The 23,217-nt window shown below is 42.7% G+C and overlaps 1 protein-coding gene across 6 annotated transcripts in view; it reads right to left on the bottom strand.

Annotated features, from left to right (window-relative positions):
- Positions 1-23,217, bottom strand: part of LOC122933321 (TRAF family member-associated NF-kappa-B activator-like) — a 90,245-nt gene that overhangs the window by 46,227 nt on the left and 20,801 nt on the right. For all 6 annotated transcript variants that reach the window (XM_044288258.1, XM_044288257.1, XM_044288261.1 and 3 more), the window contains 2 exons: positions 22,236-22,357; positions 11,933-12,468 (listed from right to left, as the gene is read on the bottom strand). In XM_044288258.1, coding sequence (XP_044144193.1) covers positions 11,933-12,468; positions 22,236-22,347 — 648 coding nt within the window. In that variant the 5' untranslated portion in view covers positions 22,348-22,357. The remainder of the gene's footprint in view (positions 1-11,932; positions 12,469-22,235; positions 22,358-23,217) is intronic.

Here is a 23,217-nt window from a genome sequence, read left to right as displayed (position 1 = left end):
ATAAATCTACTCCTGAAAGTGTGGGGTACAACTAGGACATGGTTGAAGGTTAGGGGTTCACTCACATTTACGCCTCTTTGGCATAATTTCTATTTACAAAGGTTAGATGATATTGCAGCTGACACATTTTGGCAGAAGAATAAAATATTATATATTTCACAGGTAGTTAAAGATAGAGAAATTAAATCCTTTACAGAAATGACACATAATATAAGAAAGAAAGTATTTTCAATTGCGATCTGTACTATCCAGTTTGGACGATAAACGTCTGCTGGATATAGATAATTTATCTTTTCTGAATGATTGGGTAGGGGGTACACCTCTTAGAACTAAGATTTCCAATATATATAAGTTATTAATTAAGGCACGGTTTAGCGATACACAATCACCAGGACAAAAAGCATGGGAAGCGGACTGTCCGCATTTGCGAGTAGAAGGGTGGGAGAATATTTTTGGGAATCTTACTTCAGTATCCCAGAACTTTAACCATGTTCTAATACAATTTTACATTTCCCATAGACTATACATTACCCCCCTATGGATGAATAAATGCGGGTTGAGAGCCACGTCCAACTGCCCCAAATGTGATATTGTAGGAGCAGACTTCCTCCACATGATTTGGACTTGTCCAGAACTTGTAAAATACTGGAATAGTATTAATAATTGTATTATCCATAAACTAAAAATTCGAATTCCTTTTGAACCACATGTATTCGTGCTTAACGACTTTTCCAAATTAAAAAATCACAAGTATCAAAAGATCTTTCTGAGCAGAATATTGATGTTGGCTAGAGTTCTGATCAGTCGGACCTGGTTTGCCCGATCCACTCCAGACATAAATATATGGATAAATTTAACCGATAAGGTAAAAAACTACGAGAAAATTATATATAAATGGAGGGAAGTTGAGGACCAGTGGAATAGGATATGGGGTGGCTGGAAGATTGACTAATTGAGGTCATGTTGGTTTGTTTATGGGGGTCCTACTTTGACGCACCACAGACTAGGGGTGAGGGAGGGGAGGGTTTTTTTTTTTTCTAAATGCAACCAAAAGATGAACTGACTATATTTATATTTATCTACATTTGGTTGGGTCACTAAGAATTGAGGGGTTGTAAAAAATTTTGCTGTTAATGCTTTGTAATTTTCCCAATAAATTTTTTTGGGTTGTCTCTCTCTTTCGTTATCCGAGATGTCGGTCTCGGTGGAGGATTGATCTGTTTTCTGGGGGTTATCGGGGTTTGTCAGAAAAAGGTATGCTTTGTTTTCTTTAAAGTCCTGTGAGTCTCTGGAAAACTGTCTATGTTTGCGTTCTTTGAGGTGATACTGATAACGCTCGATGGTATTCTGCAGTTGTGTCTCCTTATTACTGAACTCGGGATCTTGATGGAATCTCTTTGTGATGTCGATCTGATCCCCCAGGTTTTTTTCTACTCGTTCAAGGACAATCCTTTCCTCATCTAAGAGTATCTGCATGAACCTAAGGGAACTGTTTGTCGCCTCTTTCTCCCACTTTCTCAGTAGGTCGGGATTTCTAATTTGATTGGCAGGAGTCAGGGATATACGGAGACCACGTGGTACTATGCCTTGTTTTATGTATTGGTCTAGGCCCTGTACTTCCCACCAGGAGCTAATGTGCTCCTTATATATGCGTGTGAGTTCGGTGAAAGCACCGTTTAAGGTGGGAGTGTACTTTTTTTGCGTGAAGGCTTGCTCTGAAAAGACTGTTTTGGCCTCGTTGAGCCAAGAGTCCCTATCTAAGCCTGTGGTTAGGAAACCTGCCATATCCACAGGACACAAGAATAGTGGAAGAAAAAAATTAAGTTGTCCTATGAGGGTGAGAACGGTGCAACGCACCTCTCCCCAAGGTACTGCTGTGAAGCGTAGGAGAAAAATCAAAGGGGCAGTAACAATTAAAACGTGATATTTATTGGTATGACTAAAACAAGTAAAGTCCCCTTACAAGACAAACAAACAGATACGGTCGGGTCCTGTGTACAAGTGTGTCACTGGAGCAGTGACTCAATGTACCCAATGTACCCAGGTACCCGGTACCGGTAAGACCCATCCTTATTCTCTATCCCACCTGGGTTCGCTCCTGCTCTCCAAGTGGGATCTAGGACACCCTTGCCGGGGTTCATTAGCACTTTTTGTGGCACCTCCTGACCCTTGGGGTCCACACAACCTTATAAAGGGCTCGCCCTAGGGATCCTGGGTACATTGAGTCACTGCTCCAGTGACACACTTGTACACAGGACCCGACCGTATCTGTTTGTTTGTCTTGTAAGGGGACTTTACTTGTTTTAGTCATACCAATAAATATCACGTTTTAATTGTTACTGCCCCTTTGATTTTTCTCCTACGCTTCACAGCAGTACCTTGGGGAGAGGTGCGTTGCACCGTTCTCACCCTCATAGGACAACTTAATTTTTTTCTTCCATCACCTTAGTAACTAGAATGTGAGGGAGAGGTTAGTCTACACTAAATAAGGGGACATTTCGTGCCATTCCACTGGGCCCCCCCCTTTTATCTTAATTTGGCCTGGGTAGAATAATGACACCTACGGCCCCCCATTTAGGGACTCACTGTTCTATAGTCCCTCTTCCACTAGTTTCTTCCCATTTTTATTTCATTATTTTTCAATTTTTTCCTTTGTGTCTTTTGTTCACTAGTATATTGCTCTCTGTTTCTGCTTATATACGAGCATATATGCCATGTTACCTGATTTCCTGCATGAAATGCTTTCTAAATTGTCGTATGGGCCTTGGCTATTAAGTCCGCTCTGTCGCAGTATGTATTAGACGTCAGTGCACTCACTAGCGTCTCCCTGCTGCCTAGCAACGTGCGCCTAGTCCTTTCCTGTCTCTCACCCACCCCACGTGACCAGGCGCTGCGTTCCTCCGGCAGGCGCTCTGCGTTTCACCCGTGGACGCGCCTGATAGTGCAGCGTGATGTCATCGTCAGGTGAGCGGACCACGTGATTCTGAGAGGCGGTGCTGGGAGTTACAGGGTGTGCATTGCGCCGATAAACATGGCGCTTCGCATGGTAATCGGCGTGCAGCTTAAGGAATTATTTCATCTGCCCCAGTGGTGCCCCCCAGTAACTTGTGGGGTCTACCAGTTCACAAGGGACCATTGTTGTCCTGTTCTTATATCCTAATGATCCACTGATCCAAGGTATGTCCCTGTTTAGTCTTCATATAGTTCTCATTTTTGTGAACCATCTTTTATGTTGTCTACAGCCTTATGTTGATTATATTCTTTTTAAAGGAATATCTTTTTTGCACATATCCGAGATTATTTCCCCTGATGATAGACCACTTGAAACGTGACACGTCGGGAACTATCCAATAGGGCTTATTAGGGACACCTCCCTACCTTAGGGTAAGGTATCCAGACAGGGCCGCCCCTTACGGGGTAGGAACTCTGTATAGACAGGCAGGGCTGCATTAGCAATCGCCCCATTCCTAACCAGGGATTTCTAGGGACATCGGTTCCCTGCACTGTCTACATCTAGCAATTACCAATGACCATACCTAAATTCCAGCCTGGACATGGTGCATCCTCTATACCACGCTCGGTTGATTTCAACCAGGGTTGCGTTGAAATGGTAAGACTGTTCCTTATCTCTTAAGCCATATTTATCATTATCACCATTTATATGAGTGTGGCGCTATGTTTTAACTATATTAGTAAAAGTTATATTTTAAGCTCTCCCATGGCTTTTTTCTAATCTGTTTGTAGATTTTTTAATTCTAGTTCCAGAACATGATTATGGGGGCAGCCATCTTGCCTGAGCTGTTCTTATCAGCAATTAGAGATATGCTTTACGGCAGCCACCATGGTTCATAAACACAATGGTCAGGAGGGGACCTCATTGACTTCTATGGGAGCGTTTTCTAGGCATGTTCTGTGCCCTGTGCAGAGCTCATTTTTGCCTGGTTTCCATTATGCTGGACGGAAAACAAAGTTCTGTCGACAGGAAACCAGACGGAGACGTTATGATGCTCATAGAATGTATTATGACAGGGCAAAACGGAATGCCTCTTTACCACCTCAGCTCCCCTAGCTTAAACACCCAGACCAGACCACTTTTTACAATTCTGCACTACACTACTTTCACGGTTTATTGCTCGGTCATACAACTTACCACCCAAATTAATTTTACCTCCTTTTTTTCTCACTAATAGAGCTTTCATTTGGTGGTATTTCATTGCTGCTGACATTTTAACTTTTTTTGATATTAATCGAAATTTACCTAAATTTTTGCCAAAAAATGACATTTTTAACTTTCTGTTGTAATTTTTTTTTAAAACTACATTTCTTTATAATTTTTTTTCTAAATTTATTGTTCTACATGTCTTTGATAAAAAAAAATGCAATAAGTGTATATTTATTGGTTTGGGTAAAAGTTATAGCATTTACAAACTATGGTACAAAAATGTGAATTTCCGCATTTTGAAGCAGCTCTGACTTTCTGAGCACCTGTCATGTTTCCTGAGGTTCTACAATGCCCAGACAGTAGAAAACCCCCACAAATGACCCGATTTCGGAAAGTAGACACCCTAAGGTATTCGCTGATGGGCATAGTGAGTTCATAGAACTTTTTATTTTTTGTCACAAGTTAGCGGAAAATGATGATTTTTTTTTTCCTTACAAAGTCTCATATTCCACTAACTTGTGACAAAAAATAAAAACTTCCATGAACTCACTATGCCCATCATGAAATACCTTGGGGTGTCTTCTTTCCAAAATGGGGTCACTTGTGGGGTAGTTATGCTGCCCTGGCATTTTAGGGGCCCTAATGCGTGAGAAGTAGTTTGAAATCAAAATGTATAAAAAATGCCCTGTGAAATCCTAAAGGTGCTCTTTAGAATGTGGGCCCCTTTGCCCACCTAGGCTGCAAAAAAGTGTCACACATGTGGTATCGCCGTACTCAGGAGAAGTTGGGGAATGTGTTTTGGGGTGTCTTTTTACACATGCCCATGCTTGGTGAGATAAATATCTCTGTCAAATGACAACTTTGTATAAAAAAATGGGAAAAGTTGTCTTTTAGAGAGATATTTCTCTCACGCAGCATGGGTATATGTAAAAAGACACCCCAAAACACATTGCCAAACTTCTCCTGAGTACGGCAATACCACATGTGTGACACTTTTTTACAGCCTAGGTAAGCGCGAGATGACCTCATCTCTCGAGATGACGCGCCGATGCGTGACTGTGCCTGAGTGAGCCGCCTGCGATCCTGCGTTAGGCGGTTCGGAGGCGGTCAAAGAAGAACTCCGCCCAAAAATGTTATTCTCTGACCTGAAAGAAAGGTACATGATCTAATCTGTAGTGAATGTAATTTTCTTACTAGAGACTGTATTTATGAGCTATCCTCAGCTGTGTCATGTGACCAGCAATCAGACTCTCCAACTGACACAGCATCTTGTGTGTGGACAGGAAGTCAGTTTCTCAGTCTCATAGGAATCTTTAGAAACATAACTGACTTCCTGTCCTGTGTCAGTTGGAGATCAGAGAGTTGCATGACATCCCTTTCTAGCAGGTCAGAGAATAAACATTTTGTTGAGAGTTCTCCTTTAAAGGGTTCCATTTTGCATTCCGTCCGGGAATTCCGTTATAGTCCGTTACAAATGGAACCGATAACAGGATGCCCTAATGCAAGTGTGAACCCACTCTAAGGAGAAGATAAGCTTTGACAATCACCTATTGTGAATGGTGGATCGTGTGTTATCTATGTATAGGTCATATGTCATTGTAATCCTGCATGTAATGATAAGCAGGTAACTGCAGTTAGGTGTTCTGTACAGATGAAGAAGTGGCGCCTATTATTAGACTAAAGGCGCATTCACACGCGTCAACGAGCAGACGATTGTCAGGAAGGAGGCATTTCTTCCCATCATTTGCCTGCTTGTTATTGGAGGATCACCTCCACAGTATAAAGAACGATGACTACTGTGATCGCTCGTCCTCATACAGCTGCTGTTTAGACTGCACGATCTGCTGCCCGGAAACAATAATTTAGGTGTTTGCATAAAAGACTGTTTAACCCGGTGAGCATTTCGCTCATTCATCGTCTGATCTGCAGCACGTCGGGAATCCCCGATAATCGGTCTGAACATTGGGCCATGTAAATCCAGCAGTAGTGGCCAGGTCAAAAACTGTATGATTTCATGATTTTTTTTAAAATATAGGTAATGACATGGAAAATTAAAAAGAACGACCAAAAATTCTTTAAAAAAAAATGTTTAACATAAAAAATGTAATTTAAACAATAGGTCACTTTCTGATGACACATTGAGGGAGATTTATCAAACTGGTGTAAAGTAGAACTGGCTCAGACTTTCACATCTGCTCTTTCCCTTTCCGCTATTGAGAGCCATCATAGAATCTCAATAGCGCGGGGAAACACTTCAGTTTTCTCCCCATTCATTGTCAATGGGGACAAAACTGAACTAAGGATGAACATCAATGCATTCCGTTCCGTTTGGTTGCATCCCCATCACGGACAGAATAACGCTGCAAGCAGCGTTTTTCTGTCCGCGATGTAGTGCAGAGCAAGAGGGATCCGTCATGACTCACAATGTAAGTCAATAGAGACAGATCCGTTCTCTGACACAATCTGACACAATAGAAACGGATCCGTCCCCCATTGACTTTCAATGGTGTTCATAACAGATCCGTAATGGCTATATAAGACATAATACAACCGGATCCGTTCATGACAGATGCAGACGGTTGTATTATCATGACGGAAGGGTTTTTTCTGATCCATGACAGATCCAGCAAAAATGCTGGTGTGAAAGTAGCCTTAGTTGCCTATAGCAACCAATCAGATTCCTCCTTTCATTTTCCAAAGGAGCTGTGAAAAATGAAAGGTGGAATCTGATTGGTTTTATCTATACTAAAGTATTTATGTAATGGGTTCAAAATAATAACTTTCTAGATGTAGCTCAAATATTTTGTTAAGGCTGTCTCATCCAGACCAATACCATAAAATAAAATTCTGATTAAACAAATAAAGAACCTGATTTAGTGCTCCTATTCAGGATAATGCACTTCAGTTACCAAAGTCTATGCAGAATAGTGGTCAATAAAAGCCAACATTTTGAGCAGGGCTGCCATGGGCGCACTTATTAAAGACATGGTCCATCTTTTGAGAAACGTCTTACTGCTGTGTACTCTGCACAAACCTTATCTCAGTAGGCAGGGCCGGTGTCAGCACCCGGCATACCCGGGCAAGTGTCGGGGCCCACTGTTTCTTAGAGGGTCCACTCATTTCCTCACTTCAAAATTGCGGGAGTCACGGTCTCTTTAAACATCAGCCTGCCTTGACATACTGCCACTGCACTGCCTGTGCATAATGTCACTGCACAGGATGTCCAGGCGGGTGGAGCATCCGTGTGTGAGTACAGCCTGTAATGTACTAGTGGGGTGGGATCAGCAGTAACTTAAAAGGCACGGATTACATACCGAGGACAGATCACAGCAGGGGCGGAGGTAGGGTGGCCACTGGCTTCAGCCCAGAAAGCAGGACCTCACCGGCCATGCTCCAAAATGCTAATCACGCCCACCTCCATGAAGTCACGCCCCCATCACCACCGGGGGGACGGGGGAAAGGCCCTTCACAGAAGTTATTAACCCCTTTCAGCAGTCCCCCATTTACAGTAGTTATTAATCCCTTTCAGCCCCCACAGTAGTAACCCCTTTCAAAATCAGCAGCTCCAGCCCAGTAGCCTCACAGACTTTCTTATAACTTATTTTCCCCCTTTCAAGTTTCACAGCAGTCAGACTTCCCCCCTTTTAGTTTCAGCAATCCATTCCCCGGCCCGGCCAAAGCAACAGCAGCACAGTCTTTCACTTTCAGACACCAGTAAGCCACCACTACCTCACTAGCTCAGCGCAGCTGCGCTCGCATCAGGCAGCGCTCCTCAGTCTGCCTTCCTTCCACTTCCCGCGAATTCCGCCATGCCTGAATTGACTGGGCGAATCTGCAGGCAGCACTGCATGTGACGCCAGTGCACTGAGCGCTTGATCCGGATCATGTGACAGTGACTTGTGAGTGATTTAAAGTGACCCTCGCCAAGAGTCGCCGATAACCACAAAAAAGGAGGACTTCTGGCTGTTTGTCCTGGCATTGTGCTGGATGGAGGACCAGGAGTCTAAAAACCGGACTGTCCGGCCTAAAACTGGACGTCTGGCCACCCTAGGCAGAGGCGGAGCTTATCAGCAAAAGACAGCACCGGTGGATGGTATAGCAGAGAACTGCAAGACTCAGCATGTCCAGCCTGTCATTATTGGTCACCAGAGGAAAGTACTGGTAGAGAGTAAGGCAGAGAACTACAAGGCTCAGCATGTCCAGCCTGTCATTATTGTTTTTTAGGCCGGACAGTCCGGTTTTCTGGCTCCCTGTCCTCCGTCTGGCGCAGGGCTTGGATGGACACAGAGATGCCCACCCTTTCAGTAGCTCACGCTCAGACACCAGCACTGTCACCAGCACATTTTTTTAAACCAGCACCTGGATCTAAATATTTTTGTAACAGCATGTAATGTGAAATATAGTATAGCCACTAAGGCTACTTTCACACTTGCGGCAGGACGGATCTGACAGGCTGTTCACCATGTCTGATCCGTCCTGCGGCTATTTCGCCGTGCCCACGGACCGCCGCTCCGTCCCCATTGACTATAATGGGGACGGGGGCGCAGCACGACGGTGCATGGAGAAAGCCGCCGGACTAAAATGCCTGACAGCTCCGCCCCTGTCCCCATTATAGTCAATGGGGACGGAGCGGCGGTCCGCGGGCACGGCGAAATAGCCGCAGGACGGATCAGACATGGCGAACAGCCTGTCGGATCCGTCCTGCCGCAAGTGTGAAAGTACCCTAACTTATTCAATAAACTATATCTGTAAAGCGCCACCTGCTGTTTGTTGTTTTCCTTATTTCTCCATCCATGTCAGTTACATTGCTGAGGTGGACGCAGGAAATTAATTCCATCCTTCAACTGCCACCACGCATACTGTATCCACTGTTCGAAGCTATGACAGTAGCTGGGTAAGAGCTGCAGCCGTTAGGGTATGCCCAGAGAAAGGACACTCTAGTGAGAAACAACACTGTAAGGGTGGAATATTTTAACAGCACACAACGCTTCATAATACTTAGGGGGTCATTTACTATACTGAAATGCTTCTAATTTAGGCGTATTTAAGGTGCAGATGGTGGTGCAAGAGTTAGTTGAGCCGCTATCTGCGACTTCGCCTGGCTTACGCCAAGTCTAAATTTGTGGGCATGGCGTGGGCGGGGAAGAGCCGGCAGGCTCGTCTAATTCATCATGTTCTATGCCTGGTTTACGTGTATAAAATGGTCTAAATGTAAGACAGCTCGGATACCATTACCATAGCTATCATGATGCTTTTGTGCAAGGCGTTAAGATGTTCCGTTCAGGCACATTAAGTGGCTAATGTGATTTGAATTCCTATTTTGTAGTGAAATGCTTTGAAAACTAATCTCTGCAACCACATAATTCAGTCCACAAATGTACAACTTCATCCTGCAAGACTATTTTAGGGACTTATGGCCACCGTGTACAGTAACTGAAAGGTCCGGGAAAAGGTATACAGAGTGAAGTCTCAATGTAGAAATAACCCATCCATGAATATACTGAATGTGCAGTCCTATCTGCAGTACTTGTCTCAGGAATAACTAATACCTGTCCATGGGTCTGTGGGCCATCTCTGGCTACTGCCCTTTGAACACTGCTGCCCTAATATCCCAAAGCTCAGTCTGCTCCTAAAAGGTAGTCTTTATTTCTCAAACTGCTCAGTAGTCTAATATAGCAAAAATGTACTGTTTGAGAATACCGTGCAGTACAGAATGCTGTGTTACTCATGTTCAGTATAAAGTAACTAAAGTATTCAAAATGTGCAAAGTAACAACAACTGAAAAAAGAATACTCCCTGCCAGTGGTGTACATAGAGAAGTAGGGCCCCATAGCAAGGATCAAACCAGGCCCCCACACAGGACAGAAAGCTTTCTGCCTAAACCCCTTTCAATGACCCGTGGGCCATTTTTTCCACTGCCTCGTTTGCTAAAAGTTGTTTCTTTAGAAGGTAGAGTCCTGACCAAGATTTCACCTCCAGTAGAAGAGGAGATGATCCCAACTGGGCCCCCTCTTGCCCTGGGCCTCATATGAGTCGCATGGGCTGCTGCTATGGTAGTTACGCCCCTGCTCCCTGCCAAAGTCATAATAAAGTCAAAGTCATAATAGTATCTCTGTATTTGAGAAGCATTATAAATGCATTCAACAGGACTTCTCATTATATTGTTCCCAAGATCAGTTCCTGCAAAAAGAATGATGAAAGAACATACAATTCTGTAGACTCTTAATGGGGTTGGACCATCTCACACATTTGTGGCCTATCGCAAGGATATGGCACTAATGTCAGATAGGTGTGGGTCCCAACCCTGCAGCCATCCCTAGAATGTGTTTCCGAAAGTGAAGGAGAGCCCACCACACATGCGTAGCCATCTCTCCATTCATCTCTATGGGAAATAGCCGGGCTACTATTTTCGGCACTCCCATAGAAATGAATGGAGGGTGGCTGTGTTGGGTGGTACGTCCTTGTTCACTATGAGGGACCTGGACCTATCTGACATTGGTGGCATATCCTAGCAATAGACTACCAATGTGTGAGATGGGCCAACCCCTTTAAAGAGGACGTGTCACCTCTTCTGACATGGCTCTTAGTACCTACATGCATTGCCCATGTAATAATAATTCTGGAGCATCTATTCTTATGACTGTATGATGTGCCATTCCTCTATTATCTCTACTATCAGTTTGTAAATGATTTTCCAGCAGTCTGCAGTAAGGGTACAGATGGGTCTGGGGTTGTGTCCCTACACAGTCTGACACTGGCAGCCATGATTGGATAATGTCAGACTGAGCAGGGACACCCTCCCCCATCTTACTGCATACTGCTGGGAAAATTAATTTACAAACTTCTAGCAGGAATAATAAAGGAATGACACATCATAAAATCCTAAGAATAGATGCTCTAGGCATGTCAAGAGAGGCAACAGGTCCTCTTTAAGAGTTATTTCCCTACTTCATCTGCCACCAGTCGCATGTATTGTTAGAAGCTATGACAGTTACTAGGAGAGAACTGCAGTAGAAAACACATACCCTCTGAAAAAAGGCCATGCCCCCGAGAAAGGACCTGGGACCTTCTCCTATCTGACATTGGTGGCATATTCTAGTGATATGCTACCTATGTACGAGATGGGCAAACTCCTTTAAAACTCTGAATCATTTCATTTCCGATTATTCCTCGCCTACTATTTATTCATATTATATTTATTGCGTGTTTTTTATTCCCTTTTTAAGAAGACATGTCCAATACCACTCTGAGAGTCCAATCAGTCATCATAGTCTCCGACTTTGTAGATCCAGTTATACAGTCATACATCTCCATCAAGAATAACTGAGTAATGACACGACAGAGACTTCTCAGAAAAGATGCTCTAGTTACATCAGGAGAGGTCCTCTTTAAAGGGACTCTGCACCTTGGACCACCACTATAAACTACAGTACTGGACACATAGTATACAGGATGCTCAAATCACTAATTGTTATCTTTAATATGCATGCCTTTCACGCTCCATGCAACACAACCTTGCAATACATAGAGAGGACTCCTGAGTGCAGACATAATCGAGAGAACTCCAGGGCTCGTCTCCTCTATTCATCACATGGCCGGTTTATAGTAACACACCCGGGTAATACGAGTGACTATAAAAATAATTAATTTTTTAACTCAACGTCCAGTATTCTATGCATCATTTATTATACTTAATGGGGATGGTCCAAGATGCCAGAGTCCATTTAAGAGCAGACATACATAGATATAAATACACTATGGGATTCATACCTGAGCCGGTCCTTTAACTTCATTAAAGTTCTTATGTGGTTCCAAAAGTGCTTCAAACGATATGTCTGTTGACTGCAGGAAACGTATATCTTCTTGATAAATATTTGATAAACTAAAATTATGTTCTATATTAACCGGAGTAAGAAAGTCAAGATATACTCCTGCAGGGGCTATTTTACTTCCATTGTTATCCATATTCAAAAATTTAGGAGTGTCGTTTTTGATAAACAAAGCATAGTTAGAATTGACTTCATCCGAGGTGAACTCTGCACACGGCAAACCAACAGCAGTCTCTTCTTTATCAGGCACACTGGCCAGGAAATTATATTGGTCCTCACATGGGGGGAACCGTACATCTATGTCCAATAGCAGACTGGGATTTTCTTCAGTTTCTAAGGGCACTGGAACATCATCGGCCTGGGTCTTGATTGCTTCGACACATTGGTCTTCTTTACCTTTCAGCCTAAAGAATGGACTTTCAGAGCATACATCGTCCCCTGTGTCAGTGCATTGGATTGGTTTTGAAACAGGCATCTCTGCAATATGAAAAATGAAACATGACGAGACCATTGATGTTAGGGGTTTACACTGGTATGGGTCTAGGACAGGGATCAGCGACCTTCGGCACTCCAACTGCTGTGAAACTACAACTCCCAGCATGAAAAAATGCTGAACTGTTCTTTTAGCTCCCATAGAAATGACTGGAGCATTCTGGGAGTTGTAGTTTCTGAACAGCTGGCGTGCCGAAGGTTGCTGATCCCTGGTCTAGGATACTTGACTTTGGACCAACTTTGCAGGATAGCAGGCTGAAGTGGATGGACGTATGTCTTTTTTTTAGCCTTGCAAACTATATTACAAAGCTACTGTGAGTTACTGGAGGAGTATATTCTATATTATTTACTTTCTTTCATATATGATTTGGCTCTTTTATGCTTCTATAAAGTAAGCAGCAAACATCATATAATATTATAGAATGCTACAGCCTACTATATCTATTGTAAAAAAAAAAATCCCATTTATTATGTAATATTGTCAATTTTAATAAAGCTATACTGATATATTATTTTGACATCTGATCCTCAAGGATCAGTCCTGGATCCTATTATTTTTAATATTTTGTAGGCGATATAGAAGAAGGTTTGGTAGGTAAGGTTTCCCTGTTTGCAGATGAGACAAAAGTGTGTATTAGGTTTGATATTCTTGGAGGGCTTTGTAACATGGAAAAAGATTTAGCTTTGCTTGATAAATGATCTAAACAAAGGAAACTGCAGTTCAATGTTTTCAAATGTAAAATGATGCATTTGGGGAGAAGAAACCCTCATCTGGAATAATGTGTCCAGTTCTGGAGACCCCACCTTCAAAACATATAGATAAAAAGGAAAGGGTAAAGAGGGTCTTAAAACATACCATGGGAGACTTAAATAACTTAATCTGTATAGCCTTGAGGAGAGACGGTAAATGGGTGCCATGATCGAAACCTTTAAATATGTTAAAGGTTTAAATAAGGTTCAAGAGGGAAGTGTTCTCAATAAGAAGCTAAACACGAGAAAAAGGGGGCACAATCTGAAATTAGCTGGGGTAAGATCAGGAGCAAGGTCATGAAATATTATTTTACTGAAAGAGTGGTTGAAGCTTGGAAGAACCTTCCAGCAGATTTGGTTGGGAAATCTACAGTAAGTGAATTTAAACATGCCTGGGATCACACATGACTGTAGATGGACCAGGTGGTCTTTATCTGCCGTCAATCCTCTATGTTTCTAATTCAATCCCTTTGTTACAATGCACGTGTCGCAAATATATCATCTACTGTCTATACATAGTTATAATTGAAAAGGTTTTTCTACCCTTTTATATTGATGGCCAATCCTCAAGATAGGCCATCAACTTTTGATTGGTAGTGGTCCAACACCCTGTATCCATGCTGACCAGCGGTTCGGGAGTAGCTCCAGTGCTGGTGTCACGGGAAGGGAAAGTAGAAGGCAGGTGGCAAATCTGAGAACGAGCCGAGGTCAGAATACGAGATGTAGCGTCAAAACCAAGGGAGCAGGGGGCGGAGCTAGCCGCGTCAGGGAATGGCTGCTTGACTCGTGTGCTCCAGTCCACAGCGCTCTTAACGGCTTTATTCAGCGCTCCCTTCACTCCAAACTATGGGGAAACCGTCAAAGGACAAAACCAGAGAGTCGCAGGGAACCCCTAAGCACAATAGGGGACAGTCATATATGGACAAGTATCTGAAAAAGAAGATTTCTTCTCCGGCCTGTAGATCCAAGATGGCGCCGGACGCCGCTGCAGCACAGAGCTATACTGAAGACTCGGATGACGAAGGCTCCTGCGCTATGTCAGAAGCTCACTGTAGAAGTGACTCCATGCCGATTACTAGAACCTTTCTCAAGGAGTCCCTGACTTCAGCTTTTGAACCCGTCATGAGAGAACTTTCGGCTATTAAAACTGACATTAAACAGACGGGTCAGCGGGTTGCGGTATTAGAGGAGACACAGGCGGCGATCGCTAAACACAGTGGCGCCCTGCAGACAAATATAGAAGAGATGCAAGACCAACTGAACTCTGCCTTTCTACACCTAGAGGACCAAGAAAACAGAAGCCGGAGGAAGAACATCCGTATACGAGGTGTCCCAGAAGAGATCCCCTCCGAAGCAATACTTACTACGGTCGGTACAATCTTCTCCTCTATCCTTGGCCCAGACAGAGCCGCTTCGGTGATAATAGAGAGAGCTCACAGAGCCCTCAGGCCTAAACCCCTTGCAGAGGCCCCGCCACGAGATATCATATGTGGTTTGCTTAACTACCTGGACACTGCCGCCATTCTAGGAGCAGCCAGGGAGAAGGGTGACATACTCCTGGAGAACTCCAAGATACAGATCTTCCAAGATCTGGCTGCTAGCACTTTAGCTAAAAGGTGTGCGCTAAAGCCATTGACTGATTTGTTAAGGGCTAAAAAACACCCGCTGAGATGGCTTTTTCCTTTCGGATTGTACACTTCTATAAATGGCAAGCAAGTCATCATCCGTCACCCTTCGGATCTTATAAAGGTGTGGAACATCTTGAAGATAGAACCGTTGGACATCCCTTCTTGGCTGCCACTTGCTGGGGGAACAAAGATACCACCGTTGCCATCGGAGACTGATTGGCAGATCTCCAGGAAATTTAAATCGCCTGCCGCCAAGAAACGACAAGCTGAACTTAAAGACACTTGAAGAAGATGACCTTTTGAGTCTTGTCCACGTCTTATGCCGTAGGAGTTTGGTATGAGCTTCTACACGAATTTGTTGTTAGAGACACTTTATTCCTTGCCTGACCGTGTGTGTATGGTTGGTCCGATCGTTTTTTACGGGCTCGATCTGATACACGAGCAGCTTGAGGAGGCATGTTCCGAGTGTGTTACCTACACTTCCTAACGTTTACTTGTTAAAGTGCGTCCCTGCACTAGCAACGTTTACATGTGCTGATGGAATCGCATACGCTGCCTCTTCAAGGCTATGGTAGTTTTTTGTACTCACACGTCCTCAGGTAACCCTGTTAGGTTGCTAATTAAGCCCCAACTTATGTGTGGATTTTAGCTGGGTGATTTTAGTGAGAGATGTAATAGACACCCACACACACAGAGCTATAAGGCGCTATTGCGCCTCGAACTGGTATCTCACAATGATAAATACCTGAGATGTGTGTCATATCACATCAATCTCAACGTATTTTCGGTCCTAACATGTGTTCAGTAGCTTACCCCATAGGAGTAATGAGACTTAATTCAGGCACGTTCCGCGCTGGAATTTGTGGGGGCGTGCTGGCTGGAGATGACGATATATTTGATTGGCGTGGCATAATGGGAGTTTGGTCGTCTTCAGCCAGCGCGTCTACATTTTGACTGCGCTGTGTGACCTCACGCAGGCGTTGTGTGAAACAGTTACCCTCCCCTACCCCCCCCCCCTTTTCTCTCACCCTCTCTCCTTCTCTAGTGCTGATCTAAACTAGATAACCTGTACCCTCTCTTCCCTTCCTTTCACTCTTTACCTAGATCACGCCCTTGTTCAGGGGTGGTTTAGGCGCTTCTCCCCTAGTGAAGCGACTTACTAAATAATATTGTTGGTCTGATGGACCGTTTGTTAATCTTTTGGTTTAGTTCTCATGTAGTTAACCTTTTTCTTTGGGTCGGACAGATATTTACTCTGGGTCTAATGGGTAACAATTGCCTAGAATTGATTTTACTGTCGACAAGATGGGTTCTATGAAATTAGTCTCCTTTAATGTTAAGGGATTAAATGTTCCTCAAAAGAGGAGTCAAATTTTCCAGATACTCAAAAAGGGAAATGCAGATATTCTTTATTTACAAGAAACTCATTTTAGGCATAACCGAGTTCCTAATCTGTTTACTAAGCGTTATAAAAAATGGTATCATAGTACACACTCCTCTGCCTCTAGAGGAGCTTCCATAGGTATTGGAGCCAATGTGCCATTTATAGAACAAGCTCACTATATAGACCCTAGTGGACGATATGTTTTTCTTAAGGGAATGCTGCAGGGAAATAAAGTCACACTAGTAAATATATATGCTCCTAATGTTAAACAAATTCCATGGCTCATACATATGCTACAATCCTTACAGGATTTCAGGGAAGGTTTGTTGATATTGGGGGGGGATTTAAATGTGACTCTGGACCACTCCCTGGACTCTACCTCGGCTGTTTCTAAGTTTACAAATAAACAATTGGGCAAGCTAAAGAGGATGTTGTCCTCGCACCAAATATCTGACACTTGGAGAATAGCCCATCCTGATGGGAAGGACTTCACCTTTCACTCTGCGGTGCACAAAACGTATCATCGTCTAGATTACTTATTCCTGTCCAATCATATTTTGGACAGGATTAAGCGTGTGTCGATTGGTGATATTTTGATATCAGACCACGCCCCGATCTCTTTAGAGATTCGACTGAAAGGTATTCCGCCCAGGGAGTGGTCTTGGAGGCTAAACGAAACCCTCTTAGAGAACGAACAGGAAAGACTTAAATTAGAGACTAAACTCAACACTTATTTTGAGATTAATGCCACTCCATCTGTGAGTGAAGCTATAGTGTGGGAGGCACACAAAGCCTACATTAGAGGTGAACTCATAGCCTTAGGAGCTTGGATACGCAAACAAAGAACTGCAAAAATTGATTCAATAATTGCCCAAATTTCGACCATTGAAAATATCAACAAGCTTTCCCCCACAGAGGCCAACCGCGTAGATATCGCCAAACTTAGACTCCAACTAAGAGACCTGCTAAATATAAAATCGGCCAAAGCTCTTAGAGTGGCTAAGTTCAAACAATATCTTCATGGCGACAGAGGCTCTAAACTCCTCACTCAGATGGTAAAGGGACAAAGAGAGAAAGCGTTTATATCCAACATTAAAAATGATAGAGGGCTTACCATTTCCAACACCCCTTCTGTGGCCAAAGAGTTTGCTAACTTTTATTCAGAACTTTATAACTTAAAACAAGAGGAACCTACCCAAACAGTCCAGAAAATTGATTTATTCCTCCAGTCGGTCCAAGTTACGAAGTTAACTGACATTGACAGAGAAGCTCTGTTAACACCAATAACGGTGGATGAAGTCGCAGATACATTGGCTAGTATTCCCGCTGGGAGGTGCCCTGGTCCAGATGGACTCCCAGCTACGTATTATAGAAAATTCCAGAAATCTCTCGTCCTACACTTTGTAAATTTGTGCAACTACCTATTGAAAGGTGGCTCGCTCACCCCACAATCACTTATGGCCCATATCTCCATAATCCCCAAAGAGGGGAAGGATCCTACTAAATGTAGTAGCTATAGGCCAATATCCCCCCTCAATGTGGATATAAAGCTTTGGGCTAAGCTGCTGAGCCGTCGTGTCGCTGGGCTCCTCCCCAAATTAATTAATGAAGAACAGGTTGGCTTTGTCAAAGGTAGGGAAGGAGGGCATAATGTTAGCAGAGCTCTTCATGCTGTCTATTATGCGAAAAAACATAATATTCCTCTAGTGCTTCTAGGAACGGATGCAGAGAAAGCCTTTGACAGAGTCAACTGGGCTTTTATGGGGGGGGGCTCTGCGACACTTTGGCTTCCCGCCTGAGCTCATAGATGCCATTTTCTCATTATACCGGGGCCCTTCAGCTAGAGTTCTAGTAAATGGCGTATTATCTCCCCCATTTGATATTTCGAATGGGACGAGACAAGGGTGCCCTTTGTCCCCGACGTTATTTGTACTTACCCTTGAATTGCTTCTGCATAAGATCAGCGCCTCTGGGGTTATTAGAGGTTTACAGGTAAAGGGAAAAACCCATTCCTTAGCAGCCTTTGCTGACGATTTACTACTTTTTATTACGAACCCCAAAGAAGCTATACCAGAAATCTTAAAGATCTTATCAGAATATGGAGAAATCTCAAACTTCAAGGTCAACTACGATAAATCAGAGATATTAAATGTCTCTGGTAATGCCAAACATATGGAAGCGATTAAATCCAATACTTCTTTTCAGTGGCCTAAGGAGGCTATTAAACACTTAGGCATCATGATCCCAGCAAACCCCAAAAACCTCTTTAGACTCAATTATGTCCCACTTTTCTCTAAAATTAAGACTTTTCTGAACTCTGTTAAAATCCCTTTTCTGTCATGGATTGGCAGGAAAAATCTGCTGGCCTCTTATGTCTTACCTCAAATTTTATATACCTTGAGATGTCTCCCTATCCCGCTTTCAAATAAGTTCCTTTCAGATATTCGAAGCCTATTTACCACATATCTGTGGCAACACAAAAGATCGAGACTGGCTTACCCCCTTATAATTAGGAAAAAAGTAGATGGTGGCTTATCACTGCCGGATATTAAAACTTATCTACATGCTATACAGCTAGAAAGGTGGATGGATCTAGCTAGATTCAATAACACAGCTTTGTATGCCGACCTTGAAAGGGCTTTGTTAGGAGAAGAGAACCTACATCTCCTATGGATCAAAACCTCTACAGTATTGTAACATACAGCGGGTGATATCACCCGCTGTATGTTACAATACTGTGGAAAATCAGACGACTTGAACCTTTCTGCTAACCTATTATCCCCGTTGGCCCCTCTATCAGTATTGCCAGACTTTCTCTATCCCAAAGTGGATGGAAACCGCAAAGCTTGGAATAGCCTCTCCGGTATTAAAGTCTCTGACCTGAGTAAGGCTCCAGACATATCTGAATTCCTTCAGAATACATTGAGATGCATTCCCAGACATATTAGGTCAGACCTTGTAGACATGGACATTACCCTTACTTGTAAGAAATTTAAGAAATTACATTCCTCTCTCCCTGATCCAACCTGGATAGAGAACTATACCTTGCTTCCTTCTCCCCGGACCAAGATATTGTCCCAACTATACTCTAAGCTAATTTCCAATGCCTCTAGTACGCGACCTTATTTTCTTCGTCTGTGGGAAAAAGAGCTTAAGATATCCTTGTCTGATGAAGATGTTAAATTTGTTCTTAGACACTCACACGGATTCTCCAAGTGTATACGTATACAAGAAAATTCGTATAAGATCATTTCAAGGTGGTATAGGACCCCTAGCTTTCTTCATGGAATAGGCCTTGTTCCCACAGACGAATGCTGGAGATGTATGGCTGAACCTGGAACTATGACCCACATATGGTGGCTATGTGATAAACTTAAAATGTTTTGGAAAGGTGTTGAAGACACGATTAGGAAAATTTGCAAAAAATCCCTCACTCTTACGCCTGAGCTGATTTTACTTTGGAAACCGCAGAAAGATTTTAGGCCCAAAACCAACTGCTTGATAACACATTTACTTGTGGCTGCAAAATATATTATACCAACCAAATGGAGAGAGGTGGAACCCCCCACTTTGAAGGAATGGATTGACAAGGTCCACCAAATCTGTTTAATGGAGGAATTAGCAGGGTGGGATAGGGGAAGCAGGACATCCTTTTTAACAACGTGGCAACCATGGCTAGATTTTTATAAGAAATAAATAAATATATAGAATGTACTTAACTGCATTAACGCGCAGACAGGTTACCGCCTGATGATCCTGGGGGTCTACCCTCTTACTCCCACTCAAGTCTTTGACTCTGTTCTCCTTCTTTTTCTTTTACCTTTTTATTTGGAACAGACTAGGTTATATTAGGAAATCCCTATTTATAGTCTGGCTATGAGTGACCCATGCTTGTACACAGAATTATTCTAGTTACCCTTCCCATGAAACTTCCTTCCAGGAGAATGTTGAAGTATTGGTAACTCACAATTCGGAAGGTTTCGATTGCTACATATGGACCCATTTCTATTTGTATTTCTGTATTATGTTTGTGTTATATTATATTTTCGATAGCCCTCTTATATACTTTAAGATATGATGCATGTATCTTCTGGTAGCCTCATTAGTGACAACCTTTGCATAGTGCATTTATGCTTTAGAAACACCTGATTTTATGCATTGGTATTATACCTAATTAAGGTCTATGGGTAGATTGCTACTCCAATTACATTCCTTTTGGAAGTAGTCCTTACTTGGAATATTTGTCTTTTTATGAGAGGTTGCTGCTTTTTATTGGAAACTGTGATGTAACAATGACTGAAGATATATGTATCACTGTTATGACATGTACCTTTGTTATCTTTACTATGAAAATTCTTGAAAATAAAGAATTTACAAAAAAAAAAAAAAAAAAAAAACCAAGGGAGCAGGCAAAGGGAGGTCAGAAAACGGTCAAGGTCAAATTCCAGAGGTCAATCAATAGAGTAGCTAACAATACACACAGCCTAAGAGACTAAAATAACAGGCAACCTGTAGTCAGCAGGCCGTCTGTATTTATAGTGGGGAGTGAGGGTCATGTGACGTGGCCAGCGTCACATGACCGACAGACAGACAAGTCGAGCACCGAGTGATCAGCTCAGCGCTCAAGGCAGACCTAGGAGCAGGGAGCCTCCCAGCTAGCAAAGCCGCCCTGGGAACGAGGCCAAACACAGATCCTTGCTCCCGAAGCTAAGCAGCAGGTCTGCGGCTGATGGGAGACCGAGTATGCCTTCGGCGCCCCGTAACAGCTGGACAGTAGTTTGCTGGAACTACAGGTCCGTCCAGTGTGTGTAGTGGATGCAGCTAGTAAATGTTGCAGAGCTGTTAAGTCCTACCATCTGAGCCTAAGCTACTGCAGCTGATAGGTAGGGGTGCATCACATAGGCCATCAATATAAAAGGAACGATAAACCCCTTTAAGGATTAGAATTAATCAATGGAAACAACATATTGGGGGATTTACAAGCTAAATGCTCCAGAATTCTGTCTCAATATGTGCCTCAAAACTGGCATACATGACTTGTGGAAGATTTATTAAGCTTTTTCGATAATAATTGATCACTGTCTATGCAAAAGTTAGAAGAAAAACAAAACAAAAACAAGTTTCTTGAATGTAAAATGTAAATCTAAATGCAACGACGACAACCCAATGATTCCTAATTAGGCAAAAATACCCTAGCCAACTGAGTGTAAGAAAAGAATGTGAAACATGAGTGTGGTGGCCACGTATTAGTGATAGAGATTTTACTATCGGCACCCGCTATTCTGTCATATCATGCATGCCTAGTAGTGCAGTGACTGTGGCATATTACATGAGTCACGTAGGGCATACGCCATCCCTATTTCTCAGCTAATGGATTTACTAAGCTGCAGCACATAATATGAGAATATCACAAATAAAAATGAATTGGCAGCAAGCCCAGGCTACAGTGGGTGGATGGTGTGGTATGGGAGACTATGAAAAGGTTCTAACAGTTTATTAGAAAACACCAAAATTTATCACAGACCAGCGCTGCTGGAGGATGGACCTAATTTATGGTGAGGTGCAGGCCTTCACCAGGCTTGCTTCTTGGAAAGTGGCATGGGTGGTGTAGAAATGCCACTTGCATCTAGATTCAGGTGCAATGGCATTTGAAAAGAGGTGTGTTAGTTTTTTATGCCAGAAAACTGGCAAATGATACATTCCCCCCTTTATGCCTCTCACATGACAGTTCTGAAAATGTCTAAGAAAGGGGAATGGTTTAGAGACGTCTTAAAGTGCAGCAAATTGCATTGCTAAATATTGGTGTAAAGTAGGCCAACTGTGTGGCAACATAAGGAATAGAAAACTATCTAACTTATCTAGCAAAATGAGCAAAATCGATCTGTGAGCCATTGTTAAAATTTGCTGCATGATGTAGTTTTACTCTGTCTGAATTTAAGATAGTAATAATAAATCTCTACCAGCAGCTCTTGACGTTTCCATTGTCTTACCTGTAACATGGTCTTTTTTTGAGAGCAACTCTTGCAGAAGGTCAGCCTGTTTTGAGCATATAATTTGCAGCTTTCTAACTTCTTCATATAGTTCCAAGAAAGCATTTTCCATTTTACATTACCTAAAACAGAGGAAAATAAGGGAAGACAACTTTATACAAATAGTCATACGTCCACAGATATTGTCATGCTCAAAAGTTCTCCTTAAGAGCTAATGATCCACTTTCAATGACTTGTGACCCACAGGACCTCCACCACCTAACTTGATATAGTGGCCTCTAGCAGAGGCAAAACACCTTTTGGGCCATTCTTGTAAACTTTTAAATGTTACAGTTTTGCAGTTACTTTTTGTTGGGGATGAAACAGACAGGGTAGAGAAGCGGGCTACTAGAATTTTTTGGTTTGGTATATGGCCTAAATTAAATTTAGAGTCTGGTGTGGGGTCTGACTTTTTTTTTTTAATCTGATCTGAATCATGGATTCATTTTGGGGCCTTGAGTCTAGATCTACATACATTTAGTGGTCTGACAACTTGCAGGATAAGAAACTGAACTAGATGTCTTTTTTCGGCCTTATAAACTATGTTACTATGATAAATGTATGTGAATATATAACCTTGATAATAATCAGATAATAACCTATTTAAAGTATGTGCAAACTGTTGTCTTTGATAAAAATTGAAATAATAATGGCACTCGTTGACATGTTGTTGTTTTATTGCCTAGGAGACTGCACCACCTTAATTAAGCCCGCAGTGCACTGTAGCTGCAATGTGCCATCCCCAGGGCCTCTAAAGTATCCCAGGTGTAGTAGGAATGCCGAGTGGTGTTGTGTGGCCTAAATGTCTCTTTATGTGTCACTGTGCTTCTACCTGGATACTGATGGACCCCAGGCTTTGGCTCTGAAGCAAAAAAAAGGGGGAATAATTGAGGGATGAAGGAAAAATAACTTGAGTTCAGACCTTGTGGTGAAATTAAATGGC

The sequence above is a fragment of the Bufo gargarizans genome, chromosome 3, assembly GCF_014858855.1.
Source record: "Bufo gargarizans isolate SCDJY-AF-19 chromosome 3, ASM1485885v1, whole genome shotgun sequence".
NCBI lineage: Eukaryota > Metazoa > Chordata > Amphibia > Anura > Bufonidae > Bufo > Bufo gargarizans.
This window is presented reverse-complemented; position numbering and strand designations above follow the sequence as displayed.